Source organism: Gopherus evgoodei, chromosome 10, assembly GCF_007399415.2.
Source record: "Gopherus evgoodei ecotype Sinaloan lineage chromosome 10, rGopEvg1_v1.p, whole genome shotgun sequence".
Classification (NCBI taxonomy): Eukaryota; Metazoa; Chordata; order Testudines; family Testudinidae; genus Gopherus; species Gopherus evgoodei.
This window is the reverse complement of record NC_044331.1, coordinates 42,839,041-42,853,683: the sequence shown is the minus strand read 5'-3', so window position 1 is coordinate 42,853,683 and position 14,643 is coordinate 42,839,041. Positions and strand designations below refer to the sequence as shown.

The 14,643-nt window shown below is 40.7% G+C and overlaps 1 protein-coding gene across 7 annotated transcripts in view; it reads left to right on the top strand.

Annotated features, from left to right (window-relative positions):
• The window catches only part of MYO9A (myosin IXA), a 455,555-nt gene that overhangs the window by 411,251 nt on the left and 29,661 nt on the right, over nucleotides 1-14,643 (top strand). For all 7 annotated transcript variants that reach the window (XM_030576852.1, XM_030576855.1, XM_030576857.1 and 4 more), the window contains 7 exons: nucleotides 4,218-4,330; nucleotides 5,374-5,531; nucleotides 7,052-7,275; nucleotides 7,837-7,953; nucleotides 8,852-9,040; nucleotides 10,331-10,378; nucleotides 12,141-12,252. In XM_030576852.1, the coding sequence (XP_030432712.1) occupies nucleotides 4,218-4,330; nucleotides 5,374-5,531; nucleotides 7,052-7,275; nucleotides 7,837-7,953; nucleotides 8,852-9,040; nucleotides 10,331-10,378; nucleotides 12,141-12,252 (961 nt within the window). The remainder of the gene's footprint in view (nucleotides 1-4,217; nucleotides 4,331-5,373; nucleotides 5,532-7,051; nucleotides 7,276-7,836; nucleotides 7,954-8,851; nucleotides 9,041-10,330; nucleotides 10,379-12,140; nucleotides 12,253-14,643) is intronic.

Below are 14,643 nucleotides of genomic sequence, written 5' to 3'. Positions count from 1 at the left end.
AATTCCCTCCTGTACCCTGCCAGACCCATTAAAGTCTACCCCCTGCAGCCTGCACAAATAGATGCACCTTGGAGTGTGCTCTAAAGGTCAGCAAACCAGCCCTGTTCTAAATTTATGGATAAAGCTTGTTCCAGACCTGAGCCCCCTGACAGAGAACACTTTGTTGCCAGCCCCCTCTCTTTGTAAGGGAAATCCACGCTTTTTAAGGGCAATCCAGCTTGAATGTCTCTGTCAATTGTAACTGGCAGCATGGCAAGGGAAGAGACACTCTTATCAGCTCGGACAGTTCAGTTCCAAGCTATTCAGGGCATTATAAGTTAAAGCCAACACCTTGCATTCAAAAATATAGTCAGTTGTTAAAATAGTTTTTTAATTTTTTAATAGAAAACAATCCCAAAGCTATGGAAGAGCTGAAGAGGAGGATAGTAGGATAGAGATTGCAATCTCAATGGTGCCAAGAAAAAATAATTTAAATAAACCATATCTAATAGTTGAATGATCTCAGATATCCCTTAGAATTGTTTCACTATGCTATATGCATCAACAGACCTTTCCTCTTCACACAAGAAAGATGGCTGTTTCCAGTCCCCACATTAATATCCAACAAGCAAGATGCCAGTGATCTCCCTGCTGCATTTTGTCATCACACAAAAAGCCCCTTCAGTAGAGCTGATTATTTCCATATCTATAATACTTGTTGTTGCTCACATAAATAACTACACTATGAAAGTGTTTACAAGCAAGGTATCTGAATTCTTTTTATACTGCTGGAAGTTTTATGCAGTGTAATCATGATGACCACTAGAATAAGCACTTTGTTCTTGCATATTCCAACTATTTATTACCAAGAAAATTACATCAGCTTTAGTCATCACATCCGCACCACGTTTTTTCTATGAAAAATCTGATTTCATGTCATGCTCTTGATGTAAAAAGCATACACAGATCCTTTCATCAGACTTGTCTAAAAAACCACACTACCAGCACCATTGTATGTAAAGCCTCTGTGGGTAAGTCTGCACAGCAAAGAAAAGCCCATGACTGGCCCATGCCAGACAATTTGGGCTTGGGCTGTTTCACTGCTGTGTAGAATTCCGAGCTTGGGCTGGAGCCCAGGCTCTAGGACCCTGCGAGATGGAAGGGTCCCAGAATTCAGGCTCCAGTCCAGCCCCAGCCTGGAAGTCTACACAGCAATGAAACAGCCCTGTGAACCTGAGTTGGCTGGCATGGCCTAGCCGCAGGGTTTTCTTTTCTGTGTAGACATACCCTGTGTGCACACAAGCTTTTGGTTGCTTTGATTTGCAAGATCAGATGTGAGGATGGGTATACACTAGCTGTGAGCTGGAAGAACATTGTGGTATTGGCCTACGGACCAGCACAACAAACCTTCCACGCTAGTTTTGGAATTCCCACAGCCATTGCTGCCAGAACCAACATGGAGCTTGTTTTAAGCTGAAGCAGAGCATATCTAGGCCAAGAGGACAGCAAACATGAACATATTTCTTTCCCCTTTACTGCTTACAGTAGTAACCAAGCTTAATGTGTCCAGTCATGTGCACTCAGACCACATGAACCATGGCTTTCGTTTGCAAAGTGCAATACCAGAAAGATCCCAAAACACAGAAGTGCACTGTTGAGAAATTCCCCTATAATGTCTTATTTTTACACATATCAGAGCTAAGAAGTTTCTGTGGATAAGGATAAGTGATCACAAAATAGGGCTGAATCCACTTAGTCAAACTGCGATCATTGAGACAGATATTTTAACAGGCTTATTTTTAAACTGAGAGGTTTGTACAAACTGTACCTACTTTCATGAGCATCTGAGGTATCAGTTACTGAAATAGGTATTTCATTGTATCCATATATCTACATGAACAGCTACTGTCATTTCAATATGAAAGATTTTTTTTCTAGTTTCTTGAGGTATTTAAAATATATCTTTAACACAACATAACACAAATAGACTAATCAAAATACTGGAAGGAGATTGGGATCTTATTCTGAGCCTCAGTGCTGCACAGCTGACCTTTGTTGGAGAAAATCCACAAGCTTGAATTATTATGCAGCTTATTTCAGTGTTGGTAGTGCTCTGCATATGCTGCCATCTGCTGGCTGAAGAGATAAAACACTTTAAATGTCTGGAAAACAACATACGTAAAATAAATAAAATAGGCTCTTCGACAGTAACAGGTTTTTCATTACACAGTGATTGTTATTCTCCTGGAATCCATATTTTATGTAATTTTGGTTTAAACCTTTTGAAATATAGATTATTCATGGGTACAGTGGAAAAAATGGTTATATTGAAAGAAATGCATTAAACACAAGTCAGCATGTTCAGCTGATCATAGTGTTTTCATTTAAAAAAAACAGTTGTATAGACCAGAAAGAGATCACACTCCTTGACATGCATCACAATGCCTCATAGCACTCATGTTGCTGGAAAAGGTGACACTCCTGTAAAGGTTCTGTGAGCATGAACCATCAATGGCTTTTTGATTGTAACATACAATCTGGTTTTACAAAGTCTGACTTCCAGCTGCTGTGGTGTTTGTGCCAAATGTGATGTTTTCAGTAAGATGGTCACAACCAGGAGTCAGGTTCAGAAACCCCAATTTTAGCAGAAAATAGTTGCATAATGACCTGACATTTTTAACATGTCAAGAAATGTTTCTCACCCTGTGATCTTTCCAGCTGCTCTGCTGAGAGAAATGGCTGCAGTTTTCTTTCAGTAGTCACATTGATGGAGTCATCAAATCTCATCAGTATTTGCAGAAGCTGGATGATTAAACAGACCATCTTCAGCTAGTCTTCTTGTTTAATATGGCCAAATCTCTTCTCCTGCTGCTTCAGGAATATCATGCATGTATAGCTTCACATGCCAAATGAAAAAGGATCTACTTAAAGTCATAACTTTCACCAGGTTTTTTTCTTTTAGGAGAGAAGAAACAAACAAAAAATACTATCAACTAATCAAACCATTTCCTCCTATAATCAGGGCAGGAAAATATATTTATTATGTATTTCTAATTTTTAATTATTTGTTTTTGGACACTACAGTGATGGGGCTATGAAAATGCAAAGATAAGAATTAAATTACCAACCTTCAATGACTGCCTCAAGACATAATATTGGACAACTTTTTAGAACCATAACCATTGCTCTTTCAAACCAAATTCGACAAAACATTGTGAAAACAGCCTCTCTATTATAACATGCGAGGGAGATTAAGAAAATACCATCTCTGTAATATTGTAATATTGAGAAATAATCAAAATAAGGCAATACTTAAAATCAAATAGACTTAACCCCAAAAAAAAGCATACATTTTCAAAGCTTTGCCTACAGTATAGTTCATGGAACTCTTATTGAATTTAATGAGCTGTGTGATTTAAATCCATTCACACTTCAAAATGTACCCACAGCATTATAAGCTGTTGAAAGAACTAGTGACCGAACATAGCATATTTATTTCTTTATATTGCATCCTCCTAAATGGTATATCTTCATTTTAGCAGGTCAGTGCTAGCACTTTGGACAAATCAATATTTTTATTAGTCTTCTACATAGTTGAATTCACACCAAAACTTGAATACTGAGGAGGATGTATTAATATCCTATAGGGTACCCTCATACGTTGGCTCTATTGACAATTTCATTGTTAGCTGGGAGTATCTGTTGGAAATTCTCTTGTAGATGTTCCTCTTCTAAAAGGAAAAGTTGGATTGATCAGTCAGTTTAGTGTCCCAACTGGCTGAACATTCTTGGTTGCTTTGTAATGTGGACAACTGTGGGTTTGTGTGAAGCAGTTTAAAATATCCATTGCTAAATCTAGTTTAAGGGATGCTCCTTTGGAAAGGAGTTGTTTTGTTAATTCTGTGTGAAAATATGTAGTTAAATACAGTGCTGAAGCCAGTATATATGTTTTGCTGTACTTAAAATGTTCTGCTCTTCTAGGAGGCATTAAGGTTTCTTGTTGCCTGTGAGTGGATCATCAATAGGTTGGACCAGGCCTATCCATTTAGGTTTCACCCAATTGTTAATTTTTTGACAACCAAACAGAAATCGGTACACATTTTAATAATAGCATATAACATTTTCAATTTTTTGTGTGTAGCAGCTGAAATCTCAGATTGTTCTAGGAGGTCTGTGTCACCTGCAGTGCTAACTAGTCTCTTGATTTTAAAGTATATTTATACTTGTAATTGTTGCAGACATTGCAGCGTTTCACATCAAGTGAAGGCCAAACAAAGCTTCATAAAACAATGTCTCAGGGTGAGATTGGGAAGCTGGCAACTGTTCAGAAGAATCTGCCTGCCGACGGAAGGTATGAAATATATACCTGATGAGGGGAGAGCTGAAATGATGAGAGAGAATGAGTCTAACCCATGTCATACATGATTCCCTTCAGACATTAGGGCAACTGGCTCATTCACTGGATTTTCGTTCTGTCTTTTCAAGAATTCCTTTGAAGGTTAAACCTAAGGATTGAGATTTTTGTTAGATTAAAAAGTTTTATTTCATATTACAAAAGAATAGGATAATAAAACCAAGAACCCTTATGTAGCAAGATATATGGACCTTAATTTTCAAAAATGAGTACGAAATTGTCTGTGCAAAACCATCCAGTTGTCAAAGTAACTTGCAGTTTCCCTGTATTTCATTTGTGATGGTTCATGCCACCTAAGTGTGTGTTTTTGAAAATGTGGCCCTTAAAACTAACTACAAGAATCCGAACAAATCACAGGCCTGGGTAGAAATAGAACATTGTGTGAGAATCACTGTGTTATGTCAATCAAGGAAACAGGAAAGAATGCACAATGAAACTGAATAAACATTACAGTGTAAGACCCACATCTCGGTAAAGAAGTACAATTTAATCACTCTATACAGAATTCTTTCCAAACTCCCTTTAATACTGAATGAAAATACATATTTAATGTAAGTTCAGTATCCAGTATTAACTTAAGCAATGTAGACTTGTCTAAGGATAAATTATCATTGAGAAACAGTGGCAAATAGAATTCTGAAGTGTATTTCAGTGCTAACTGTAGTGTTGAAATCCAAGACACACAGTTCCAGAGTCAGTTTCAGACTGGATTACAGAGTCATTCTGAGTGGGCCGTATGTTGACTTTATCCTTTTCTCCATCGGAGAAAGCCCAGCTTCATCCAAACTAGACGCCAGCTAGGATGAATATCTAGTGCTTTTCTTTTTTGCCTAGATTTCCCAACAGTGAAATAGATCCATGTTCCTTTACATGTTTTGTTGGTGTTAGAAGTGAGGAGGGTGCATGGGAATCAGTTAGATTTGGAAAAAAATGGAAATCATCTGAATTAAAGCAATTTCTCTTTTCTCACCTATTTACAGGCCTCAGAGAGCCAAGATGAGATTCTGGGTGAAAGGGAAACAGGGAGACAAGAGAACACCCAGAGAGAAGCTTACAACCCAGTCTGAGCTGCTTGAGCTGTATACAGAGCAAGAGGAACCAAACATAGAGGTGACTCCTGGCCTCCAGCTTAGTGAAGGTAAATGTTGGAGGAGGGATATGTGGCAGTTTTGCCAAGCTATTTTCAGGTGTTTTGAGGGGTCTGCAAAGTTGTACTCGATGTAGCCTCTTGGAGATATAGACCATAATAACCATTTTGCAACTGAGCAGTAAGAGTTAAACAATGATGTAGTAATATGAAGTTCATTTAATTGGTGTAAATACATCTAGAGACTCTTATAATCAAGCAGAGATTTTACAGCTTCCATGTTGACGTTTGTAGCAGAGTTGGACAAGCTCTTCTTTATCAGGAAAAACTTCAAAATGTATAATTAAATTCTTGTTAGTGAATGAATGAGGTTATATATTAGAGTGATGGAATTAGAGTAGGTGCTAGTTTTCACTGCAGAATTAGAGAATTTTCCTGAGTAGGTCAGGTGAGCGCATGGGTGCAGGATTGAAGACAGGAAACACATTGATTACTTTAAAAAAAATAGGCTAACTAGTCAAAACAATGTCATAAACAAGAAACTTTGGTTTATAAATACATGTATCAGTAGTTTAAGGGAAGAAAACTCTAAATGTGGTATTGTTGTTTTAAAATAAATTCAAGCATCTGAAAGGAAATAAATTCAGCTCTAGCTAGCTTTGGACCTGTCTCTCTAGAAAGGTCACACACATCAAATTTGATGACTAGCTCACCACTAAGCCTTCCATTCCAGCTGAGCCTAAAAGCTGCATTACTGCTCTGAGTACTTTCTCTCTCATTTTCTTATTTAATGTACTGGGATCTCTGCAGAAAATGCTTCTGAAAAACATTTTCTCTTCTCTTAAGAATCTCTTACCTCTTTCTGGACTCTGTGGGAGACAGCAGAATTAGGATACAGAGATGGCTATTTGTTCTCCCTTGTGTAGTAGGGCTTCTGTTTTCTCCATAGGTTGCAGGAAATGCCTGTCTAATAATATTTGGCATGTTCCATTTTGAAAATGCTGTACAACCACTAAATAACTAACAATCTCGTTGCACCACTTTGAGGTAAGCAGGTGTTCTCCCCCTTGGACAGACAAAGAAACAGGCAAAGGGGCTAGGTTGATTCCACTCTGATAAGTGATGTACAAATATGACACTTTCCTACTCTACTGTCTGTGAATATTCAGAGTAATATCTGCTAACTTTAGTGACTATTTTTTTTTTCCTTGTTACCCTATCATGACCATCAGTACAGCTTGGAGAGAGAGTGAACTGGGTTCTCTTCTGGTTTGTACTTTATCAGTCGAATTCTTCTCTAAGTTCCCATCACAGAATTGGTGGTGGTGGTGAAAGAGAGACTCCAGCTTGATTTTCAGGTCCTGGGTGGAACTTGCAGTACTGGCATTGGGGAAAATCATCTTTATTATTTGTGCACTGAGCACATTTGAGTAGACATTTCTGAGATTAAATATTGCAGTATTTTAAGCTTTAATAATGAAAAGTGTAAGAAATTAACAACACGATGGTGCTTCTGGGCACTCAAAAAACAGTCATAATCTGCATTTGTCTTTCCTAACTTTTAATTGTAGAGTTGGGTTCACATCACCTGACACCCCCAAGAAGTCCAGAGCTGTCAGGCATCTACAAAAGGGAATTTAAGGAGAACAAGGAGCCATCTCCCAAAGTGAAGCGTAAGCGCAGCGTGAAGATCAGCAGCTTGGCACTGGAGCCTGTACAGTGGCAGAATGACTCTCTGCAGATCATAACCAGTGCTGGTGACTTGAAAAGCATGGATGAGTTTCTCCTGAAAAAGGTACGCTCGGCCATTTTTACTTCAGCATAACTACAATAGAGAACAAAAGACAGATAAAGTGCTGCTGTCTTGTACATTACATAATCAGGGTCACCTCTTAAAAGAGCAGCAGTGGCAACATTTATACCACAACTGAGATGACAGTTTTAGATCAAAAGCTGCAATCTTGACTATAGCCATTCTAAATAATTTTCCAGAGTTACCCTTGTTGTTGTGTTATTCACAGTCAATATGGTGGGCAGGGTTTACTTAATCAATACATTTTTTAATACTGGGAGAGAAAAAACATTCCTCTTTGGTCTCCAAAGGAAAACAACTGATCAGCGAATTGGCTGTTTTAGTTCCGCACCATCAGAACAAAATGAAAAGTCTTCAGGAAGTTGTTGGTCTGATTGGCTAACTGGCTGGCAAGGAAATAATGTCTAAAGGCAAAAATCAAAGTGTATTCTCATAACCTATCAATATCAAACGATGTAATCTGCTTATAAGAGAACAGTTTCTCCTTAAGAAGTGGTGCTGGTGCGTAAAATAGAATATTGTAATTCTTTCTATGGTTCCCAGATGAATGATCTGGATAATGAAGACAGTAAGAAGGACACACTAGTGGATGTGGTGTTTAAGAAAGCATTAAAAGAATTCCGGCAAAACATCTTTAGCTTTTACTCATCAGCTTTGGCGGTAAGTAAAGGTGCTGTCATGTCAAGTACCAGTTTAGAAGAGTAGCACATAGAAAACTTTACACCAAGGAAGAATGAAGGAAAGTTGCCCTAGTTTCCCACAACAAAACCAAACTACAGCATCTTTAATGCACCTTAAAATAGTGGCGGAGACTCAAAGGAGGGCAGAAACTTTATAGATTTAAAAAGTTCATTCAGTGAAATACATATGCTCCTCTCGCCGTAAGCTGTGTGCTGTGTCTGGGTGCCTTGAAAGTGCGATGCTTGTACAATCTACTCAAATGCTGTTGGTTCTGTAAAATTGTAAATCTGGTGTAATGACTCCCTGATAAACCCTACCTTCAGCCGCGTGTAACCCCTATCACAGTAATGCAGGTAGTATTCTAACCTACAGTGGGTCTTGTACTGCTCCAAACCTCAATCATATGCTGCTGAGAAGCCAAAGCTACATTGTAGGTTAGAATGTGCACAATTAAATGGGAAGTAGTAAACTGTTACAGCTACCCAAAGTGCTGGAAACATTGATGTTAAAATTCCAGTGACAGAACTTCTACAAACTCAGAAGTCTTTGCCCTTTGAGTGTCTGTATAGATCTGCATTGTATGTTACAAGATTAGGCTTCCCAAAACTAACAAAAATTCTCTAGCACTTTCATGCGATTCCGCACTTCATGTAGCTGGTAGCCTGCTCAGTTGATCTCTCTCTTGCTGTTCAATCCACCAACAAGCCACTGTACAGTACAGTGTATTCTATGAAATAGCAATGGACAAACTAGCTTTTTCATCACACTTGTACTTACCCACATTCAAGGGCCAAGTGTGCCAGTCAGGGCTGGAACAACTTTCTGAATATATGGAAATCTATTAAAGTCCTTTTTCTGATCTTTTTGTTTCTATAAGATGGATGATGGGAAGAGCATCCGGTATAAAGACCTGTATGCCCTGTTCGAGCAGATTCTGGAGAAAACCATGAGGCAAGAGCAGAGGGATTGGAGTGAATCACCCGTCAAAGTTTGGGTCAACACCTTTAAAGTATTCCTTGATGAGTATATGACAGAATACAAACCTCTGGATTACAGTGCTGCAAAGGTATGCAGGGAACCAATCTGCCTCCTTCTCACCATACCTCTGAGATGATGTTGTAGACTGTCAAAGTGGGCAGCCATATTGCTGCGAAGCCTTGGGGATAAGGCTGGCAGGAGGCCTCCAGTAAAAATAAGTGTAATGCTTTTCACCTCCGGTTGTTCAGCTGGCAACCTCTGAAAAATGGGACAATTATTCTGCTCATCTGGAAGTGGGGGTAGTAGAGGGTCATGTGCACTTTCTGGTGGATTTGAGATTATTTTCATCATCCAAAGGTGAGAAAAGGCAGAGGAACATAGTATAGAGTTTACTAGACCTCACCAAGAGCCTTCCAGTGCCTCCACTTTTGGGAGCAATCATGCCTTAAAAATAAAGGTGTTCCTTCATTCTGCCTCTCTGCCCGTCCCCCAGTGACCACCTGCCCAACTCCCTCTCAGCTTCGGCTGCCACTGAAGAGCCTCTGCAGGGTATGGTATGGGGAGGTGAGGGTGTCCAGGCTACAGATCAGTGCGGCAACCAGCTGATGGTCACAGAGCAACCAGAACCTACCACAGTGCACACCCTGCTCTCACATCCACACTGCCATTCACACACACAGGTTCCTCACTCCCTGCTCTTTCTACTCTGCAATTAAAACCACTAATGGCTCTTAGGCCAGGCTGGTGGGGGTCACCAGTTGTTGTTCTGGAGAGGAGAGCCAACCCCTCTCTTCTGGCTCCCATGCTGCAGCTCATCTACAGTCCTCAGGGCAAGTTTCTTGTGGGCCACAATCCTTGGACTGGATGTGAGCCCTGTAGTGCAGTTTTTTCAAAGCCCGGAGCTCTCAGCTGAAGCAAGGCAGTTATGCAGTTAAGGTTGAATTTTCAAAATCACCCAGCTGACTTGAAAATGGGATTTTGGCTCCTAAGTCACTGACATGCATTTGAAACATTTCCCATAATGCCTGTGTCTGCAAGTCACAGTGTGCATTGGCAGAACTGTGTGAGAGGTCAAGGACATGAAATGTCCAAATTGCCTGTAGGTCTGGATTGAAGTGAACCGGCAGAGCTGTGGAAGGGGATGCTCGGGCCTGGAATTTTAGGGATTGTTGCAGGTCAAGATTGATACTGCTATGCAGCCATTCACTTTCTGCAGTGTTATTTTATCTAAGATGGCTGGGACTGAATATGAATTTGCGGATGAAGAATAAGAAGAGGTGGAATGAAGATAAATTTGAGAGACTTCAGCAGACTTTAACTTGAACTATTACTCTCTGATTTAATTATTATTTTTAAATCTCTTTTAAATACACCTTAGGTGCCAAAAACAGAGAGAAAAAAGAGAAGAAAAAAAGAAGCAGATGTGGTAAGTTGAAATCTGTGCTTTGGTGTTAAAGAATTAAAGTCTGCGTGGTCAGAAAGGAATCATGCTGATAGAAATCACTGTGCCTACATTTGAGCATTGTAACTTACTAAGAACAAATCTCACAGGAAGAGAGATTTAACAGTGTGCTAGGAAAACTAATGAGATGAACTAGTTTTGCTTTTATCTCTTTCTCTCTTTTTTGGCTTTGCTTTTATTGCTAATTCCAATTTCATGGGTTGGTAGAAGGAACAATATAATTTATAATGAATGCTGCGATTTAGTCGTGGAATCCATAACTTCCAAAGACCTCCGTGACTTCAGCCAGCACAGGCTGGGAGATGCAGGGTCCCTTGCTGCCTGCGGAACCTGGAAGGAGGGAGGGATAGCTCAGTGGTTTGAGCACTGGCCTGCTAAACCTAGGGTTGTAAGTTCAATCTTTGAGGGGGCAATTTGGGGATTGGTTCTGCTTTGAGCAGGGGGTTGGACTAGATGATCTCTTGAGGTCCCTTCCAACCCTAATAATCTATGGGTACCCCTGCAGCTCCAGGATGTCAGTTGGACCCCCCCACCCCCGCAGCTCCCTGCCACCTGTGGGAACCCCCACAGTTCGCAGCCACCAGTGGAGGGGGAACCCTGGAGCTCCAAGCCCCCAGGATAGTGGGGGCCCCTGGAGCTCCTAGCCTGCATGCAGCTGACCAAGCTCCCCATTTTGTCATGGATAGTTTTAGTAAAAGTCAGGGACAGGTCATGGGCTTCTGTGAATTTTTCATTATAGCCCATGACCTGTCCCTGACTTTTACTAAAAATATGGGTGACAAAATCTTAGCCTTATAACAAATAATGGAATGTATCAGTCTATAATATGCAGCAGAGGCTAGTATGTGCCTAGAGGTCCACAGTGTAAAATTCAGAAAGTTGCATTCCATTCTTGTAACATTAGGTCAAAGGAATATGATGTTTTTATTGCATTTAGAAATGGAGCCATTTGCTGGAGAAGGAACAGAACTGCAGTTTAGTAACTAAAAAAGCCCACAAAGAGTCTTGTGACATCTTACAGACTTTTAGGCTATAAGGTGCCACGGGACTCTTTGTTGCTTTTTACAGATCCAGACTAACATGGCTACCCCTCTGATAAAAGAGCGCAATTTACAGAAGTGGGTAAATATATGAGATATCTGTATCCCAGCTGCAAATGCTCAGATTGGCAGTTAGTTGTTTAGGAACTTGAATGCTGATTTCAGAGTCCAAATACAGTTTTCTGATGTCCATTCAGGTTGCTAATGTTTGAAGATTGGACTCATCAAAGTAAAAAGAGCAAGGAACAAGGAGATCCTTCCAAATTGGTGCTCTGATAACACACTTAAATCATTAGAGTTTCAATCTCACAACTTGACATGTCACCAGAACTCAAGGGAAATAATTCCTTGTTCAATTCTGTCTCTGCAGCTCAATATACACCAATTTGTGTATCAGTTTTATTTTATTCAGGCACAGACTTAGGCAGCTAGTTGTGAAAGATCTACAAGTAAATTGCTTCAGAAAAGAAAATGCAAATAATACACTGACTCAGACAGAAACACACATCTCTTTTGGGAGTATCTGTGGTGAAGAAGGTCTGTCCTGAATTCATTCCTAACAAAGATGCTGTGGCTGTCGAAATGCTCCAAGTGCTGACAGTTAATTCACCCATTCTGCAGCAGGCTGTGCATCCAGCTCTCTGTCACTTGAGCCACTGAATTGTCAATCTTGTATTTTGTCCTAGGTGGAAGAGCATAATGGTCACATCTTTAAGGCAACCCAGTACAGCATCCCCACATACTGCGAGTACTGCTCCTCCTTGATCTGGATAATGGACAGGGCTTCTGTTTGTAAATGTAAGTATGGACCGTTCCGCTCATCTTGTTTCCTGGTGATACCTATTGTGCTCCTAAGGATCCCCTGTATATTTTGCTCTTCCTTTCGATGACATCCTGAGGCCATGAGAACAGGGGACCCATCTAGGGTGCTCCCGAAATCAGCCAGTAAGGTCACTGTACAGCACACAATGCAGAAGGGAGACACCAGCTGTGGGAATTGTGTGTGGGCATCTCACACAAAACTGCAAATCCACTGCTGGCTCTTGAAGCTAGTCATGTAGCGGTTAATTTGATCTTTATAAAGGCAGTGAAAGGAATAAGAAAAATATTAGCAGGGAAGAATACTGAGCTACAATTACATAGTCTCAGCACGTGGATATGTGGTCCTTTTCAGTCTGTAGAATTTCTGATGCCCTGATGTGCCTGACACCAATTAATCCAGTTTAGAGTATTGAAATTGGAGTCAATTGGACCTTTGTGGGTATGAGAAAAAGTTCAGAGAACTGAGGGTTTTGTCCATTGTTTTAATTTTTCTGACGGCTCTAAAAATTGAATGTGGCTTTTTGATGGGAGAGGAAGGGCTGAAGTACTATTGTCATGGTATTTTAGTACAAAATTGGATACAGGGAGAACTGAAATCAGATATTTCCAACCCAGTCAAACAGATCCAAATCTAATAGTTTAGAGTAGCTTCAGAGAACCATATAAACTTGTGGAATATCTTCTGAACCAATCCTCCAAACCTGGGAATTGCGCCAAAAAACATTAACTGTCGTATCTTTTAAAAATAAAGGCTTTGATTGTCATTTATTAGGGCTGTGAATGCAGATAAGGTATTTCTCAGCCCAAGTGGTATATTGAGTGCAGAAGTGGCCATTTGTGAATGCATATTATGTGTATTGCTGGCATCTAGTGTTGTGAATTATACCTTTAGGATACACACAGTTTGTTACTAGGCTGAGGCACATGAATTCAAGACTCTGTTCCAAAACAGACCAAAGTTTTATTGCGCAATTCACCACAACACTTGAATGTGGTGGGCCTCTGCTAATCAGGAGCTGACCCAGATTTTAGGTTTTGAGGAACCTATATACCTTTTAGCAATGCATGTATTCCTCGTGCACAACATCCCCCCAGCCAATAAGCAAGTCATTTACTTATCTTTAACCTATTACACTTGACTATGCCCTGCGTATTAGCTATTAAACAAATGGTTATGTCGAGACTTTTCCATATTAGATTGTTGCTAACAGTTAAGTCTTTTTCCTTTTTTTGTGGTTTTACCCTTGTGGTTTTACCCTCCTGTCTCAACACAGCCTTTGTGATCTTTCTGAGACGTGCTGTGCCCTACATACAGAACAGAGAGACTTATAAGATGGAGTCGCTTAGGTTAACTGCTCTCAACACTAGCTGTAAAAATCAGGTCCAAAATATCAAGCAGAAGGCTGTAAAATGTGCAGAACACCAAATCTTTGCTAATCTTTGTTAGCTAATTAACTTGTATTGTGGCTTTACTAACTGTGACATTTTGAGTCCACTCAGTCCAATAAGGGATTCTATCACTGCTTGCACTGTGTCTTTGGGAGCCTTTGTATAGAAAATCCCCAGACTGAAAGATGAAATAGTAATGGGAAAGCAAACATATACAAGTTACATGGAGAATAAATGGAAACCTCGGGCTGCACATTTTCATATCAGATAAGATCCCTTTTCAAATAAGAGGTACCTATTGCTTTAAAACAGTTTCCCAGCTATAGGAAGGATCCAGTGTTTGTGGACAACCTCCTGCCTTGAGACAACTATTCCCCAAGTTCTGGATGATCTTCAGTTCAAACCACTTCCACTTGAAAAGGATTTGCAGTTTGTTTTTTTAGTCAGTATAGATATTCAAATTAGGGAAAACTCCCCCCTTTCTGTAGAATGGGGTTTTCCTTTTAGTTTCAAGTTGTTCCCATTTGCTTTGATGGTTCCCCGTTGTTTTTTCCTGGGCTGGACAATGTCTAGATCAGGGGGTGGGCAAACCTTTTGTCCCAAAGGCCACATCTGGGTGGGGAAATTGCATGCAGGGCCATAAATGTAGGGCTGGGGCAGGGGGTTGGGGTGCGGGAGGGGGTGTGGTGTGCAGGAAAGGGCTCAGGGCAAGGGGTTGGGGCAGAGGGGGTGTGGGGGGTGTACGAGGGATCAGGGAAGGAGTTGGGGTGCAGGAGGGGGCCCAGGGCAGGGGGTTGGGGTGCAGGAGTGGTGCTGCAGAGGGTTGTGTGTGTGCTCCGGCCTGATGTCCCTTACCTGGAACAGCTCCAGGGTGGCAGTGGCATGCACCGAGGCCACAGCAGGCTGCCCTCGCCTGGGGGTACTTCCCCCGAAGCTCCCATTGGCCACGGTTCCCCGTTCCCGGCCAGTGGGAGCTGC